Here is a 15,345-nt window from a genome sequence, read left to right as displayed (position 1 = left end):
ACCTGCTGGTGAGCAGTCTCCAGACCCCCACCACATGAGTAGTCTGGTAGAACCATTAAGTATAGGTTTCTTGAACCTTTGAAATCTTAATATAACAGTATCATAGAGGAAGACAGAAATGTGAAACATTTTCATTGCCTTAAGACACTTTCTTACACCTTTAGAACTCTCATAAGCTCTTGTACCCTCAGACTGTACACTGTCTTAGACTCTCAGAACTCACTGGAGCTTTCACCAGTAGTCTCTCCTGGGCTGTCGTTAGGAACTCCAGTCCTGCCACTCAGTGCCAAGTCTTAGTTTCTCTCCATTACCCCTTCATGGGTAATGGTCCCTCTTTAAAACTAATACCACCTAGATGACTCTCATAAAGTTTGACTACCAGTATAAGGTACATTCTTTTTTTTTTTGGAGCTGAGAATTGAGCCCAGGGCCTTGCACTTGCTAGGCACTTGCTAGGCAAGCACTCTACCACTGAGCTAAATCCCCAACCCAAGTACATTCTTGCATGAGTACATGGAGGTGTAACTTTAATACCTTATTAAATAAAAGTTGTTTTTAAAAAATCTTATAATCTGTGTTTTTTTTAAATGATTTTTGTTTTCAGGACAGGAATTATTATACAAAAATAGAGAAAACAGGCATAGGGGGTAAGCCTCAGTGAAGGAGAGATGGAGTTATAGGGAACTGAAGCTGCCTTTGACAGCCTGATACTGAGCAATTTCTCTACTCTGTTAGCATGGGCAGTTGGTTAGAGGTGGGGGTCTCCTTATATAAGAGCTACCCTGGACAGGTGTAGACAGGAAGAAATTGAAGAGGGGAGAGCAAATCTAGATATAAAAGATTTTCAGATCATTTGTGCAGCGGAGAAGTTGCCACCATTGAAAATTGAGCATGCCAGTTTAGGCCGTCGAACTGTGCTGAGGCCGAGCTGTTTGTAGTAACAGAGTGAGGCTTTCCTAAAATCTTTGTGGAGGAAAAGAGGAAAGGTTGCAAGTGAACTCTGCTGGAAGGAGTTTCTGTAAGCTCCAAGTGGGAGCTGAGAGGCAAGAGAGCAGCCCAGGAGGGCCTAGAGAACCTGTGAGACTTCTAGGATGGAGCTGAGAGACAGGAGGGACAAGGTCAGAGGCCCGAAAGGGCTTAGAGAAGCTGCAGGACATAGCAGGCCTCTCCTAGTCGGAGGAGGCAAGCAAACAGGGAGGGTTCTTCTAGTAGAGAGAGGAGGAGTAAAAATGTCTTAGTAACCAGAGGGTTGCCCATGAGGGGGTCCTGAAGGGGGTGGCAGGCCCAGGAGCCAGAGAGAGGACACTTACCGAGTAGGGAGGAGAGATGGAAAGATAGAGTCGGTGGAGGGAAGAAATGGTGGAAGACTTGGCGGACTCTGGAATTTGGAATCAAAGATGGTGGAGGCAGAAGCCAGCAGAAACAATGATCTATATAGACCTTGAGAGTGTCAAATCAGCAACTTGAGTCAGTTTGAAGTGTTGAGATGTGGGCATGAAGGAAATAAGTGTAGCATCTTCTACCAGTGCTACCTGAAGAGAGAGAACTCTGGAAGTGAGTAGTGTTTGGAGACCCATATATGTTAGGAAATGGGACAGGTGGTGAAGAGAGAAGACAGTTGTAACATGAATCTTTTTTTAAAGATATATTTATTTATTAAATTTTTTTTTCAATTTACATACCAACCCCAGTTCCCCCTCCCTCTCCTTCTCCTGCCTCCTCACCTCCCTCCCACTCTGCCCCCATCCACTCCTCAGTGTGGGTAAGGCCTCCCATGGTAGTCAACAAAGTCTGGCATACCAAGTTAAAGAAGAGCCTAGCCCCTCCCCATTGTATCAAGGCTGAGCAAGGTATCCCACCACAGGGAATGGGCTCCAAAAAGCCAGTTCATGTACCTGGGATAAGTCCTGGTCCTGCTGCCAGGAACCCCACAAACAGATCAAGCCACACAACTGTTACCCACATTCAGCAGGCCTAGTTTGGTCCCATGCAACTTCCTGAGCTGTCAGTCCAGAGTCAGTGAGCTCCAACTAGCACCAGTCAGCTGTCTCTGTGGGTTTCCCCATTATGATCTTGGTCCCTCCTCCTCCTCCTCCTTCTTCTTTTTTGAATGCCGAATGCTGATTATTGAAGGAAGGAAGAGGTCTTAAATACAGGCTTACAGTACAATGGGAGAACCCCGGAGGGCAGAAGTTCGCTTTTGATTTTTTCTTCGTTTTTTGGAGCTGAGGATTGAACCCCAGGCCTTGCACTTGCTAGGCAAGTGCTCTACCGTTGAGCTACATCCCCACCCCCACTATGATGTTTTACAATCTTGCATCTAAGCTGTTAATGCCCAATATGCTGGATACACAGACAAGGAACTTCCCTTAAGCATTCAGGAGGGTGGAATCTTACAGGGAATTAGCATAGGGAGGACATCAAGGTCAAGGTTGGCAAGCAAGGCAACAGTTACTCAGAATGGGAGCCAGGGACCTACAGGTCTCCCCCTTTAACTAAAAAAATAGCCTTCTGACTTAGATTGTGTAGGATGTTAGCAGGTCACCTTACCTGTCATGGAGACACCTGTCCAGGCCACACAGGCATTCTGTCTTAGGTTGGTGAGCGCTCCCCAGGCATTACCTGTCTCTTAATACTCATTATCATACAGGCTCAATCCTGTGAGAGCTGCAGAGTTAACTGTTGCCAAAGGTCTCTAAGTGGTGCTGGGCTTGCAATCTGTGGTAACACAAATCTTAAAAGGTCTTGTAATAAAAAAAAACAAAAACAAACCCACAGCCAGATATTGGGGTGAAAGCTGAAAGATCAGAGAAGCAGAACAGCCAGCTACTAGCTTACTTCCATGAAATCTTCAGCCTCAAGAGAGTGATTTACTGTTTCCTCATGCCTTATACACCTTTCTATGTCCTGTCATATTATTTCCTGGGATTGAAGGCATAGTCACCACTGCCTGGTTCTGTTTCTCTTATGTAGCCCAGTGTGGCCTTGAACTCACAGAGATCCAGACAGATCTCTGCCTCCTGAGTGATAGGGTTAAAGGTGTGTGCCACCACTGCCTGACCTTTGTATCTAATTAGTGGCTGACTCTGTCCTCTGATCCCCAGGCAAGCTTTATTAGGGTATACAATATATCACCACAGACAGTAGTGGGTGACCTGAAGGTTAATCGTTTTTATTCAAATATAAGAAGTTTGGCTATGGCCAGAGCATACACTCAAGATACTCATCCTTGGATAGTATGCTGTAATTTTTTGATAAGTATGCAACAGATGTAAAGGAAGTTTCCAGTTAGTGACCCAGGACCCTGATGGTATATCATCCCTCCTTTTTTATAACCTGGAGAGAGAAGGAGAGAGTTAAGTCCAGAAGATGTTGGGCCAGAGCCTGGAGTGGGGCCTATTGAAATTATGAAGTGGCTTAGTAATGGGTACAAGAAGGGGTTCATGTGAGGGGTCAAGGGCCACTTTATATAGCGAGCAGTCTAGAAGAGAGAAAGAAGGAATCTAAGAGTGTAAGAAGCTGGCCATCCCTAAGAAGGATAGAATTTCATTCTTGGTGGTGGGGACTGTGAATGACTGAATTTTTTTACTATCTAGGGTAATGGTCTTATATTGGTGAAATTATTAAGGCCACTCCACATAGTTAAAAGGGAGGTTTATTTTGTGGGGTAATTTACAAATGAAGGGATAGGTTGTAGGGTCTGGCAAAGGTATGGCACAGTCCGGCGGTGTTTTCTGGAGAACTCTGCTTGGTCTACCTCCAGCGTCCAGGGTCCCAGAACCAAGAGAGACCTCTCCTCTTGATCCTGGGTCTTCCGCTTCTTCCCTCAGCCCCGCCTTGTGGGCGTGACCATTACCGAAGCCTCAATGGGGTTTGGAACTTCCAGGCCAAGGCTGGGATGGCTGCCCACTACAGTCTTAAGAGTTGGAGTGATAGCTGATCCCACATAAGCAACCTGAGGGATGGACAGTAGGACCTTAGAGAATGAGACCTTACATCCCCAGCTGGACAGAAAGTTTAATAAGGTAGAGGTGTTAGCCTGGCTCATTTGTGGGGGTGGACTACAACAGAGAAGATCAGTTGTGTAATGTGTGAGCTTGGCTTTAGGAAGAGACAGAGAGGAGAAGTCAGAGGCCAGAGCCTGGCCAAATAGATGTGGGATGTTCCAGAACTCCTGGGAATAGGACAGTCTAGTATCCAGGTCAGTCCACATAAAGGCAAAGATATTTTGAGACTCGAAATCAAGAGGTATGGAAAGTAAGGCATCCTTGAGGTCTAGGACATCGAAATGGGAGATTTCTGAGGGGTGGTGGAGAGGAGAGTACAGGGGTTGGGTAATGCAGGGTGAAGGGGAATCACTGCTAAGTTGATAAGTCAGAGATCCTGAACCAAGCAGTAGGTCCTACTGGGTTTTTTAACTGCGAGTATGGGGGTGTTAAAGGGGGAAGAAATGGGGTGCAGAAGATTCTTAAGTCCCCTGAGGCTGTGGAGAGAGAGTGGGTATGGAGCCTGGGTGATATATTTGATGGGGTTTGGTGAGGCTGGTAGGGCTATCACCCTACTCTGACAATAGAGGAATGAAAGGAGAAGTGGGTTCCTGAAACTGTCAGAACTAAATAGGTGCCCTCAGTGTCCAGTGGGAGAGAGGGATAGATTTCTGATACTGTCTACCTAGGCTCCTAGTCAGTGATGGTGGTGATTGGGCCAAAGAGCATAGGTCCTCTCAGTTGTTCATGTTCAGACCTAGGATGTCAGCTGAAGGGTGATCTGGGCTTCATGTCCCAATGCCTTGAGGGACATGGGGGCGGTCAATACCCCAGTGCCCTTCTTGATGGCACCTTGGACATGGCCAGGTGGTTTATGAGGGTTCAGAGAGGTCCAGGCCCATGACCCTCCAGATGGCATTTGAAACAGGGACCTGGAGGTTCTTGGGCTTTGGGAGGCCAGGGAGCCTGGGCAGTCGCTGTGCCAGTCAAAAAGGCCTTAGCCAGAATCAGCATGTTTGTTTTCAGGCTTTTTCATAACTCCATGGTACACCTTAAAGGCACTGCTGGAACTTCTGCCTGTGAAGTCAGGGGTCCTTTCTCTAGCTCTTTTAAGTTTGGCCCTAGTATCAGGGAACTCTGGGAGAAGAAGTAGGTCGTAAGGAGTTGTTTTTCATCAGGGATCCCAGGATCCAGACTGTTATGTTGTAAGAGGGCCTTTGTGAGTTGGTCTAGGAATTGAGATGGGTTATGTTTGTCCTGGATGACCTCTTAGATTTTTTTCATTTACTGCTCTAAGGGTGGCCTTGGGAAGACCATCCAGGAGGCAAGTTACAAATTGAGCCCTAGCAAGAACGCCTCTTGGAGTATTGTAATTCCATTCAGGGTCCTAGTTGGGGACTGTCTCAGCCCTGCCTGGGTGGGCAGCCTGTTGCTGAGGAGGGAGATGGGGACACCAGAGATGCTGGAGAGGAAGAGAAGGGACTGAGGGTTGAGGTAGATGAGGGGGAGGATTGAAATTAGTGGAAGAGTCATCTTGTTTGGACCTCACAGCTAGGAGGAGTTTTTTCCCCCCCTGGTTGGTTTATGTCTAGTGGTCACTTTTATAAAGATGGGAGTGAGGTCACATGGCAAAGTCCATCCTTTACAACCCTAGCAAAGATGGCTGTCAGTCATCCCAATGCAGGGACAGCAGCTAAGAGGACTGTAATCTACATCTTTCCTTTAAGATTACTTATATATAGATTTTCAACTGTCAACCCTGGTGTTAGGAGTTTTAAATCAACCCTTTTGTTACAGATTTTACAGGGTTTTAATCATACCCAATATGCTTACAAGTCTCGAGGTACAGAAAGTTTGCACAACAGTTTTCCAAATCTTGAGATAAGATTTATACCTTAGCCAAAGTTTTAGAGAGTTAAACCAAAACCAAAAGAGTATGAGATGAGCAGCGATGGTCCCTTTTGGGAATGGTCTGTCCCTTTAGTTTGTTTTGCTCTCCTTTCTTCGTCACACAGCAGGTGGCTCACATGATGTAGGACAGAAATTTTGGAGGAAACCTTTTAAACAAGCATGCTTGGGTCTAGAGGGGAGGGAGCCATATTCCACCTCCAGAACCAGCTTTTAATTGGAGTGGAACAGCATAAAACAGAAGTCTAATGCCACCCGAATCCCTGTAAAACTGAATCCAGTAAGGTGAGAACAAAGAAAGCTTAGAGATAGGACATTCTTGAGCTCTGGCTCTAGACAGAGGATGCTGCAGGAGGAAGTTGAGAGATGTAACAATCAGTGAAGAGTGTGTGCAGGGTGTGTACACATTGCAGCTGGCCCATTCCTTTGCTTTCTCCTCCTCCTGCTAGGTCTGGCACCTGGCTCCCACTTAATAACAAATTTACAGCTTTGTCTATGGTAACTTAAAAGACAGGACATTACACAGGGCTCTGTGTGTGTGTGTGTGTGTGTGTGTGTGTGTGTGTGTGTGTGTGTGTGAGTGAGAGAGAGAGAGAGAGAGAGAGAGAGAGAGAGAGAGAGAGAGAAGACAAAAACAAACAGGGCTTAGAGTGGAAAGAGAAATAGGGAATGGGGAATCTGTTTCCATTTCCCCAATCACTCACAGTATTTGTAAAGGTCCCAAATACTAATAGGATCTAAGGTGCCATTAGATGGCTTTTTGGATTGATTATCTAAGGGGTATTGAAGCCAAATTTGATTGCAAAAGTGAGTAAATTTAGGGCCCTTCAGGTCAGGTGCCAGGTGTAGAAGCTGGAGATTTTGTAAGAGGTATCTCAAGGAGGAATGCAAGGGTATGGAAGACAGGTTCCCATGGATGAAAGAGAAGGAAAATGTCACTGTAGCCTGTAGTTATAGGTGTCCTCAGGACTCAAGGGGACTGAATGAAGACCAAGCTATTCAGTAGGTCATTACCTCACTCAATGGGAGTCAGGAGCTTAGCCTGGGTAAACCAGAGGAGAGACTTGGCGCCTGGTATCAGGGCTTTTATGGAGGCCAGAGTGTAAGAATGAAAACTGAGCTCTAAGAGAGGGGTCTCATCTACAGGAAATTGTTGGGAATGAGGTTGCAAAAGAACCATCATGAGCCATAAATACAAGAGTGGAGATCAAATACTAGGAAATAAGAAATAAAAAAAGTGCTCGTGGAGTGAATGCTGGTATAGCTATGTTGAGTTAGAAGATGAAATTCTCAGATTCCTCTGGCTATAGCAGGCTCCACTTGGTGCTGTGTCAGGGAGGGGTCGACGGGAACTGTTGTCTGTAGTTTCTGTGTTCTTTGTGGCTATGGTGTGTGTGTGTGTGTGTGTGTGTGTGTGTGTGTGTGTGTGTGTGTGTGTGTGTGTATGTTGTTGGGGGGTGGCTGTACCTCCTTTGCTGGTAGTTCTCTTGGACCACACACTCCACCTTGACTTCTTCTGAGCCTGAAGGTACAGTGTGTGTGAGGAGCAGCAGGTCCCTTGCAGTTTCTCCTGCCTTCTTGCAGCTTTAATCTAAGTCCACTGATGACTGCTATGAATTAGCTGTCAAAAAAGAGTCACAGAGCAGGCCTCTCAAGCTGGACTCTTATCACCGAGAATACAGGTGAGGAAACACGGCATGGCTCACTAATGTGCTGGTATCGCAGCTTCTCTGAGTGATGGAGTCATCGCGCATCTTTCTTTGGAGTATGGAGCGTGTTGGTGGTCTTGTGATTCTTCAGGTAGCTCTCACTGCTCTCTTTCCCCACAGGGTTCGAAAGATTTTAAATCTGCGTGTGTTTGAGGACGAGAGTGGGAAACACTGGTCCAAGAGCGTGATGGATAAACAGTACGAGGTACTGTGTGTCAGCCAGTTCACCCTCCAGTGTGTCCTCAAGGGGAACAAGCCTGACTTCCACCTGGCGATGCCCACAGAGCAGGCGGAGAGCTTCTACAACAGCTTCCTGGAACAGCTGCGCAAGAGCTACAGGCCAGAGCTCATCAGAGGTAGGCGGGCGGCCTCAGGAAGCTCAGTGGAGGACACCCAACAGACTGTGTGAGGCCCTGGGTTCACACTGAAAAAAAGACACTAGAGCAAGCAAGGTCCTGGGTTCAATTCCCCAGCATCAAAACAACATCCCCTCCTCAAATAAAAAGAAACAAGTGAAATTAGTTATAAAAATGTTTTGAAGGTTTATTTTAAAATTATGTGTGTGTCTTTGTAGGTATGTGCACGTGAGTACAGATATGCACACAGGTCAGAAGTGCATCAGATCCCATGAAGCAGGAGTCACATACAGTTGTGAGTTGCCTGCCATGGATACTGGGAACTGAACTCCAGTTCTTTCAAGAGCAGCAAAAGCTCTTAAGCCCTGAGCCATCTCTCTAGCCTTGTAGACATATTTTTATTTGGTTTAATATATGTAGAATATTGTGGTGTTAGGTAGATGGTCAGTAATAGGTTTTCTATACCCCAACAGTAGGTTTCTCCACTGATGCAGCAAAGCCAGATCAAGCCAAATTGAAAACAGTAAAAGAACAGGTTTATTTTGAGCAAAGCAACTCCTGGGTGAGTCTTCCAGCCCCTGGAGATTGAGATGGGAGAAGGAGCAGGAGAAAATCGCATGGCTGAACATGGCAGGGCACTTGGGTACCCTGTAGTCAGCGGTGCTGACACAGCCTGAGTATAGTACTCTTCAGTGGAGTCTTTAGGGGAGGAGCTGCAGTAACTGCCAAGAATGCAGGACTGGGCTCTTGGAGCCTGCAGAAAAAGACCCTCTGCAGAGCAGAGCGGGGGATCAGGAAGCTGAAAACCCAGTATCTGCTTGAAGTCTCGGGGTTTAAATCCTCTAAGAGTGTTCTTCCTTTGTTGGAGATACTCTGAGAGGGCAGGGTTTGGAGAGGCAGGAATGGGGCTTTTGCAGGGGTGAGCTGGAAGTTGCAACTGAACAATCAGTACAAAAAGTTCTGAGATTATCTCTCTCTGTCTCTCTCGCTATATATATTCTGCATGTGCTTGAAGACAAGAGTAGGGAACATTGGTATAATGGATAAGGTACAAAGTATAAGGTGCTGTGTGTGTGTCAGCCAGATCACCCTCCAGTGTGTCCTCAGGGGAAAACACACACACACACACACACACACACACACACACACACACACACACACACACGTACGTTTTACATGTATGTGTGCATATATGTGCACATGTGTATAAAAAGCCCTTTTTAAAAGAATAGTAGAATTCAGGGGATAGTTTAGTGGGTAGGAGTGCCTACCTGCTGTGAAAACAAGAGGACTCGAGTTTGGATCTCAGCACCCATATAAAAAAGGTGAACATGGTCATGATACAGCTTAGGGGGTCTTGATTGGGTTCATTTTCTCTGCTAGTTAAAGAATTAAAAAGCAGGAAAAATCTCAAGCACTGCAGACAGAATGAGCAGTTGAAGAAAGACGTTCCTTTGGGGTTGGCAGACACACAGAGAAAAAGACCCTCTGCAGAGCAGAGCGGGGATCAGGAAGCTGAAAATCCAGTATCTGCTTGAGGTCTCGGGTTTTAAATCCTCTAAGAGCGTTCTTCCCTACTTTAGGGCTGGTCAATTTGAAGAGAGATAGGATGGTTGATTGGCTCAGAACTGTTGTGTGCTGAGTGAAAGGGGCCCCACATAGCAGGGGCTCCCTTCTAGACCCAGGATTAGGCACAAACCACACCCAAACTCCTGTTTTCACTGAGAGATCCCTTATTAAGTGGGAAGAAGAGTTGAAGTTTTCTGACTCAGGCAGAAAACAGCAGCAAATGACCTTGCAGGTGCCACTCCTTTTTTTTTAAAAAAATTATTATGTGTTTTAATTTTTACATCAGCCATGGATTCTCCTGTCCTCCCCCCTCCCGCTCCCGCCTCCACCCCTACTTTTCCCCCAGCCCCTTCCCTCCATTCCCATGTCCTCCAGGATCAAGGCACCCCTGAGGATTCAGCTCAACCTGGTAGATTCAGTCCAGGCAGGTCCAGTCCCCTCCTTCCAGGCTGAGCAAAGTGTCCCTGTGTAAGCCCAAGGTTCCAAACAGCCAGCTCATCCACTAAGGACAGGTCCCGGTCCCACAGCCTGGGTGCCTCCCAAACAGTTCAAGCTATTCAATTGTCTCACTTATCCAGAGGGCCTGATCCAGCTGGGGGCTCCACAGCCGTTGGTTCATAATTCATGTGCTTCCATTCGTTTGGCTATTTGTTCCTGTGCTTTTTGCAATCTTGGATTCAACAATTCACGCTCTTGCAGACCCTCCTCCTTCTCGACAGTTGGACACCTGGAGCTCCACCTGGGGCCTGGCTGAGGATCTCTGCATCCACTTCCATCAGTTATTGGATGGGAGTTCCAAGATGACTGCTAGGGTGTTTAGCCATCTGATCACCAGACTAGGTCAGATCAGGCTTTCTCTCGACCATTGCCAGCAGTCTACAGAGGATATATCATTGTGGATTTCTGGGGACCTCTCGAGCACTCTGCCTATTCCTGTTCTCATGTGGTCTTCATTTATCATGGTCTGTTATTCCTCGTTCTCCCTTTCTGTTCTTGATCCAGCTGAGATCTCCTGCTCCCCTAAGCTTTCTTTCCCTCGACCCTTGCCCTTTATTACTCCCACTGTCTTCAGTTGAAGGGCATCTAGGCAGGTGCCATTCTTAAGAGGAGAAGAAGGGGAGAAGAAGTTAGAATGGACTAGGATGCAGTGGTAAAGGAGATGGGGGTGAAGGGAGAAGGGGGAGGGGACAAGGGAAAGGAGCCAGGGATATTTGCTCTGGAGGGACAAAGGACTGCCTCTGGAGAGCGGGGAGATACAGGGCACATAGCAAATGGTACTTTGTTATTTTTGGTATTTTACTCTTTTTTGGGGGGCCCTACCACCCACCTCCCAAATAAAGCACACACAGAGGCTTTTTCTTAATTATCATGCCTGGCCTTAGCGTGGCTTAGTTTCTTGCCAGCTTTCCCCAGCTACCTGACTTAGCCCGACTACCTTTTGCCTCTGGGCTTTTCCTTTCCTTTCTTCTGTAAATCTTAAAATCTTACTCTTACTCTGTTGCTGGTTATGTAGCTGGGTGGCTGGCCCCTGATGCCCTCCTCCTCTGGCTCCTTCTCAGTCTCTCTTTCCAGATTTCTCCCTTTGTATATTCCCTCTGCCTGCCAGCCCCGCCTCTCCTTTCTCCTGTCTTACTTTTGGCCATTTCTTTATTAGATCATCAGGTGATTTAGACAGGCACAGTAACACAGCTTCACAGAATTAAACAAATGCAACATAAACAAAAGTAACACACTTTAAAATATTCTACTGCAGCAGTTTATAAAAGTAAAGGGGAAAACCCCGTGTTAGGATGAGGTGTTTAATTTTAATTGGGCATGTTAATTAGGTGAGTCAAATGGGACTTCTGATTGCTGGACTTTGGTAGTCAGCCTCAGGAGGAGGAAGTGGCCAAATAAGGGAATAGACTTTGGTGGCTAGCTTTAGGGATGGTTTTTAGCAAGACAAAGGGAATGGGGAGAAGGGCAAGGCCTGCCAGAGCCACGTGGGCGGTGTCCCTTCAACTGGTCCTGAGCAGGCCTTGAACTCATTGAGTCAGTTCATCAGGCTTTTGTCTCAGATGGGGAGGGTGAAGAAGAAGTCGGCCATTTTCTGCTAACTGCTGTGCCCTCTCTTTATTTCTTTATTATTATTGTGTGTATGTGGGTGTGTTTTTTAAAATTCTCTTCCTTAAAAAATGTCTCTATTTGTCATGAAGAAACATATACAGCATTTTTTGTGCTTTAAATCAAATCCCAGCCTTTGCTTGGGTTCTGATAGAGGATAATAGTTCTGCCTCTTCTGGAAATGGCCTCGTTTAGAACTCCATTCATAAGGCAGCCCATGCATACATCTCTTGGGTCCTCTGACCTAGCTTTGCTAAGCATGCTTCTTTACTGAGTGAGCGATTAAGTCAGGTCCCCTGAGGAATTACTTCTTTGCAGAGCCAAGGATTGGGAACTGTCAGCATTGTTATCCTTGCTGCTGGATGTTCATGGAGTCATCCCATTTCCGAGAACTCTCTGATGTATTTCCGAGGCACTTTCAATGTGGGAACATCAACACTGCTTATGAAATGCTTGACTGGATGCAGAACAGCTTTCATCTAGTCCTTATAGATAAGTGCTTCCTAGATTATTAGATGCTTTCAGTTTTGGAGTGGTATGGATTTTTATCCAGGACATTATATGAAGGGCCTGCAGTAGTATACTGTAAACAATATCATTTTATAATGGGTCAGAATTTAAACTCATGGGATATGATTTGTCTAATTACTTTTATGAAACATGTCATGAATTTTTAACCAAAAAGTGCAGCGTTTTAGCCAAAATCTCTGCAACTTTTGGACTTTTGTAAGGCCTCTGGTTTTGTCAACAGAGTTTCTCTGTCTTCCGGCCTCAGTTCTTCTCCAGCCGCAGTGGAAAGAGTACAGTATGTTCTCCATGCTTGCCACCTTTGAGTCTTTTTGAAAATCTGGCTTCCAGCTTCATGGGAATTCTTTGAGCTGAATAGATGTGTGAATGCAAATGAACTGATGAATACATTTTCTTCATTTTAGCATTTTTCAGGGCCACTCCCGCAACTTCAAAATGGAAAGTAGTTTAACTAGTTTTAACATTTTCCCCCACTTCCTCCTCCTTTCTTGGTTGAGCATTTATTTTACATTTATGATTTGTTCCTTCACATTCCCAGCAAGGTCCACCGGATTGCATTCATTTTCTTGACAGTTAGATTACATACGTTTTCTTCCCACTCAGACCAGCAGTGAGGGGTTCATGTGCTAGGCAGTGAAGTCTGTTGTCTCACTTCCCGTTGTTTGTGATGGTGATGTAGCCTTGAGCTCTTTCCCTGGATCTACATAGAATAGCAGCACCCATGGGCAAGCTAGTTATATTGCCCGCACTTTATTATTGTCAATCCATAGCATGTCAAACTACATCCCTTATTAGGGGCTTTGGATCTTCTAGGCCCCGTGCAGAGTAAGCACTTCCCATGGATTATCCACTTATATTTCCACAACAAATGAAGAGCCAGCCTGTCTCCATCTTAGGCCTGAAAGCCATCTTATAATAAAGAAACTAGGTTCATTCCTGTTTATGATTAAACCTGTTTCTCAAGGATTAGGCTCTGTCCTGCCTGTAACCTTAATTAAACATGGTTCTGTGCTGCTTGTTCTAGGAATGACAATCATCTCTTTGTTTCAGAAAGTTGTTTATAACCATCTTGCAATCCTACCTTTGCTTCAGAAGGGTTGTTATGTCTACCTTGTTGCCAACCTTGCAACCATGGCTTTGTTTCAGGAGGTCATTATGAATAACTTGTTATGATGTTCTTCTACTGCAACTTTATTTGCCTGCCAAATCTACCATTTGGAAACCCCCTACCCCTGAGCTATAAAAACTTCGTCTTCCTCACATTCAAGGTTGACTTCTCGAGCCCCACCTTGGGGGAAGGCAGCCTGTGGTTGTGAATAAAAAAGCTTGCTTTAATTAATTGCTTGCTTTAATTAATTTGACCATGATGATTTGAGTGGTGGTCCCTCTCCTATTTTTGGGATTAACACAACCTTACTAGGTAGGCAAAACATTACCTTCATTTTACAGATGAGGATGCTGAGGTACATCAGGTAACCCATGGGAGGCTACTCAGTGAATGACAGAGCCTGATATCAAGTGAGCATCCATCCCTAGAGGCTGATGTCACTGATGTGATCAGTTCACTGTGAAATGCACACCTGGCCTCTCTGGCCTTCTTTCTCATCCTTCTGCCTTCATCAGGTCTATGGGGACTTTTCTGCCCTCTTTGTTGTGCTCAGGGAATTCAGCAAAGGGTTTGAACCCCATGAAGGTTTTGTAAGAGAGCCATAAGCCTGGTTTGTCGTTTGACTGAGAGATGATGTTTGCCCAGGTTTTTAAGTCTTTTTCCTACTGCAAGGCATTGTACTGTGTCCACTAAGGTAGCTGCTGGGATTTCTACACCAGTGAGATGCTGTCCAGCAGGCCTGGCCTGGGCTGAGTACAGAGCACAGCAGGAAGGAGACTGTCCTTGTCCAAAGCAGCTTACTGCCTGTGTGGAAGAGAGACACTGAGTGTGTGGGGCTCGTCCTCACCACGGCATGTGTTCTGAAAGGCCACGCTTTGCAGAGCTGCTGCAACCCCCAGTGCTTGTGGGAAAAATGGGAGAAGAAGCTGAACCAGGTGGTGGTGGTGGTGGTGCACACCTTTAATCCCAGCACTTGGGAGGCAGAAGCAGGCAAATCTCTGTGAGTTCAAGGCCAGCCGGGTCTACAGAGCAAGTTCCAGGACAGCCAGGCCTACACAGAGAAACGCTGTCTTGAAAAACCAAAAACCAAAAACTGCTGAGGACTTGTGATTGCACTGGCAACAGAAGTCACTTCCTTGTCTTTTTCATAAAATACAGTAGAAGCTCCTGTCAGAGCTGAGAGCTTTCTTCTTTCCTCTGTAGATGGCCATTTTGTTCTTGTACTGCCCTCCTTGCCTAAGAAAATGACCTCTGCTTTCATGTAGCCTGTGTGTAAATGCACTCTTTAGTATTTATTTATTTATAGACATGGTTTTGCTGTGTAGGTCAGGCTGGCCTTGAACTTGTGATCTTATTGTCTCAGCCTCCCTTTCCCAAGTTCTGGGGTTTTAGGTGGGGGACACCACATCTGGCTTCTGTATTCTTTCTTTTTTATCATTAGGTATAAGGAAATTCTTACATCAGAAACCATTGTCATGAGAGCCTCCTATAATGATTGGTGCTCATGCCTTGAGCAGGCATAGGTGCAAGGAGGCCTGGCTATGTTCTTGGTTTTGTTCTTTTTTTAAAATGTTTTATTGTTTCTTTGTGGATTTCACATTATACTTCCTGATCCCACTCATCTCCTTGTCCTCTTGCATCTATCTGCTCTCTGCCCTTGCACTCTCCCCTCTAAAACAAAACAAAACAAAACAAAACAAAACAAAACAAAACAAAACAAAACAAAACAAAACCAAACCAAACCAAACCAAAATTTAAAAGAACAACCCAAAACCAAACAACCAAACAACCAAACAAAAAATTATCAGCATGGAAGTTGTAATGTTGCCCAGTGAGTCCACACTGTACCTTTTGGTTCATACATCTTTACTTCTAAGTGTTCATTGCTATGAATCATTGGTCTGGCTCGAGGCCTCTGGCTTCTGCTGTACTATTGATAATGGACTCTCTCTGAGGCTCCTCTTGGATATCCTGTTGTTGTCCTGTGTCATGGAGATCCTGCAGTTTTGGATCTGTAGGTCTGGCCCCTTCACATGCTCCTGCCGTTCATAGATGAGGTCGATGTTGGGTGGGTTAAC

The 15,345-nt window shown here is 45.7% G+C and overlaps 1 protein-coding gene across 2 annotated transcripts in view; it reads left to right on the top strand.

Annotated features, from left to right (window-relative positions):
• The window catches only part of Dtd1 (D-aminoacyl-tRNA deacylase 1), a 177,885-nt gene that overhangs the window by 9,109 nt on the left and 153,431 nt on the right, over positions 1 to 15,345 (top strand). For both annotated transcript variants that reach the window (XM_036183111.1, XM_036183112.1), the window contains exon 3: positions 7,724 to 7,959. In XM_036183111.1, coding sequence (XP_036039004.1) covers positions 7,724 to 7,959 — 236 coding nt within the window. The remainder of the gene's footprint in view (positions 1 to 7,723; positions 7,960 to 15,345) is intronic.

Source organism: Onychomys torridus, chromosome 4 (genome assembly GCF_903995425.1).
Source record: "Onychomys torridus chromosome 4, mOncTor1.1, whole genome shotgun sequence".
NCBI classification, from domain to species: Eukaryota; Metazoa; Chordata; class Mammalia; order Rodentia; family Cricetidae; genus Onychomys; species Onychomys torridus.
The sequence above is the reverse complement of the archived record's forward strand: the minus strand, read 5'-3'. Positions and strand labels throughout refer to the sequence as shown.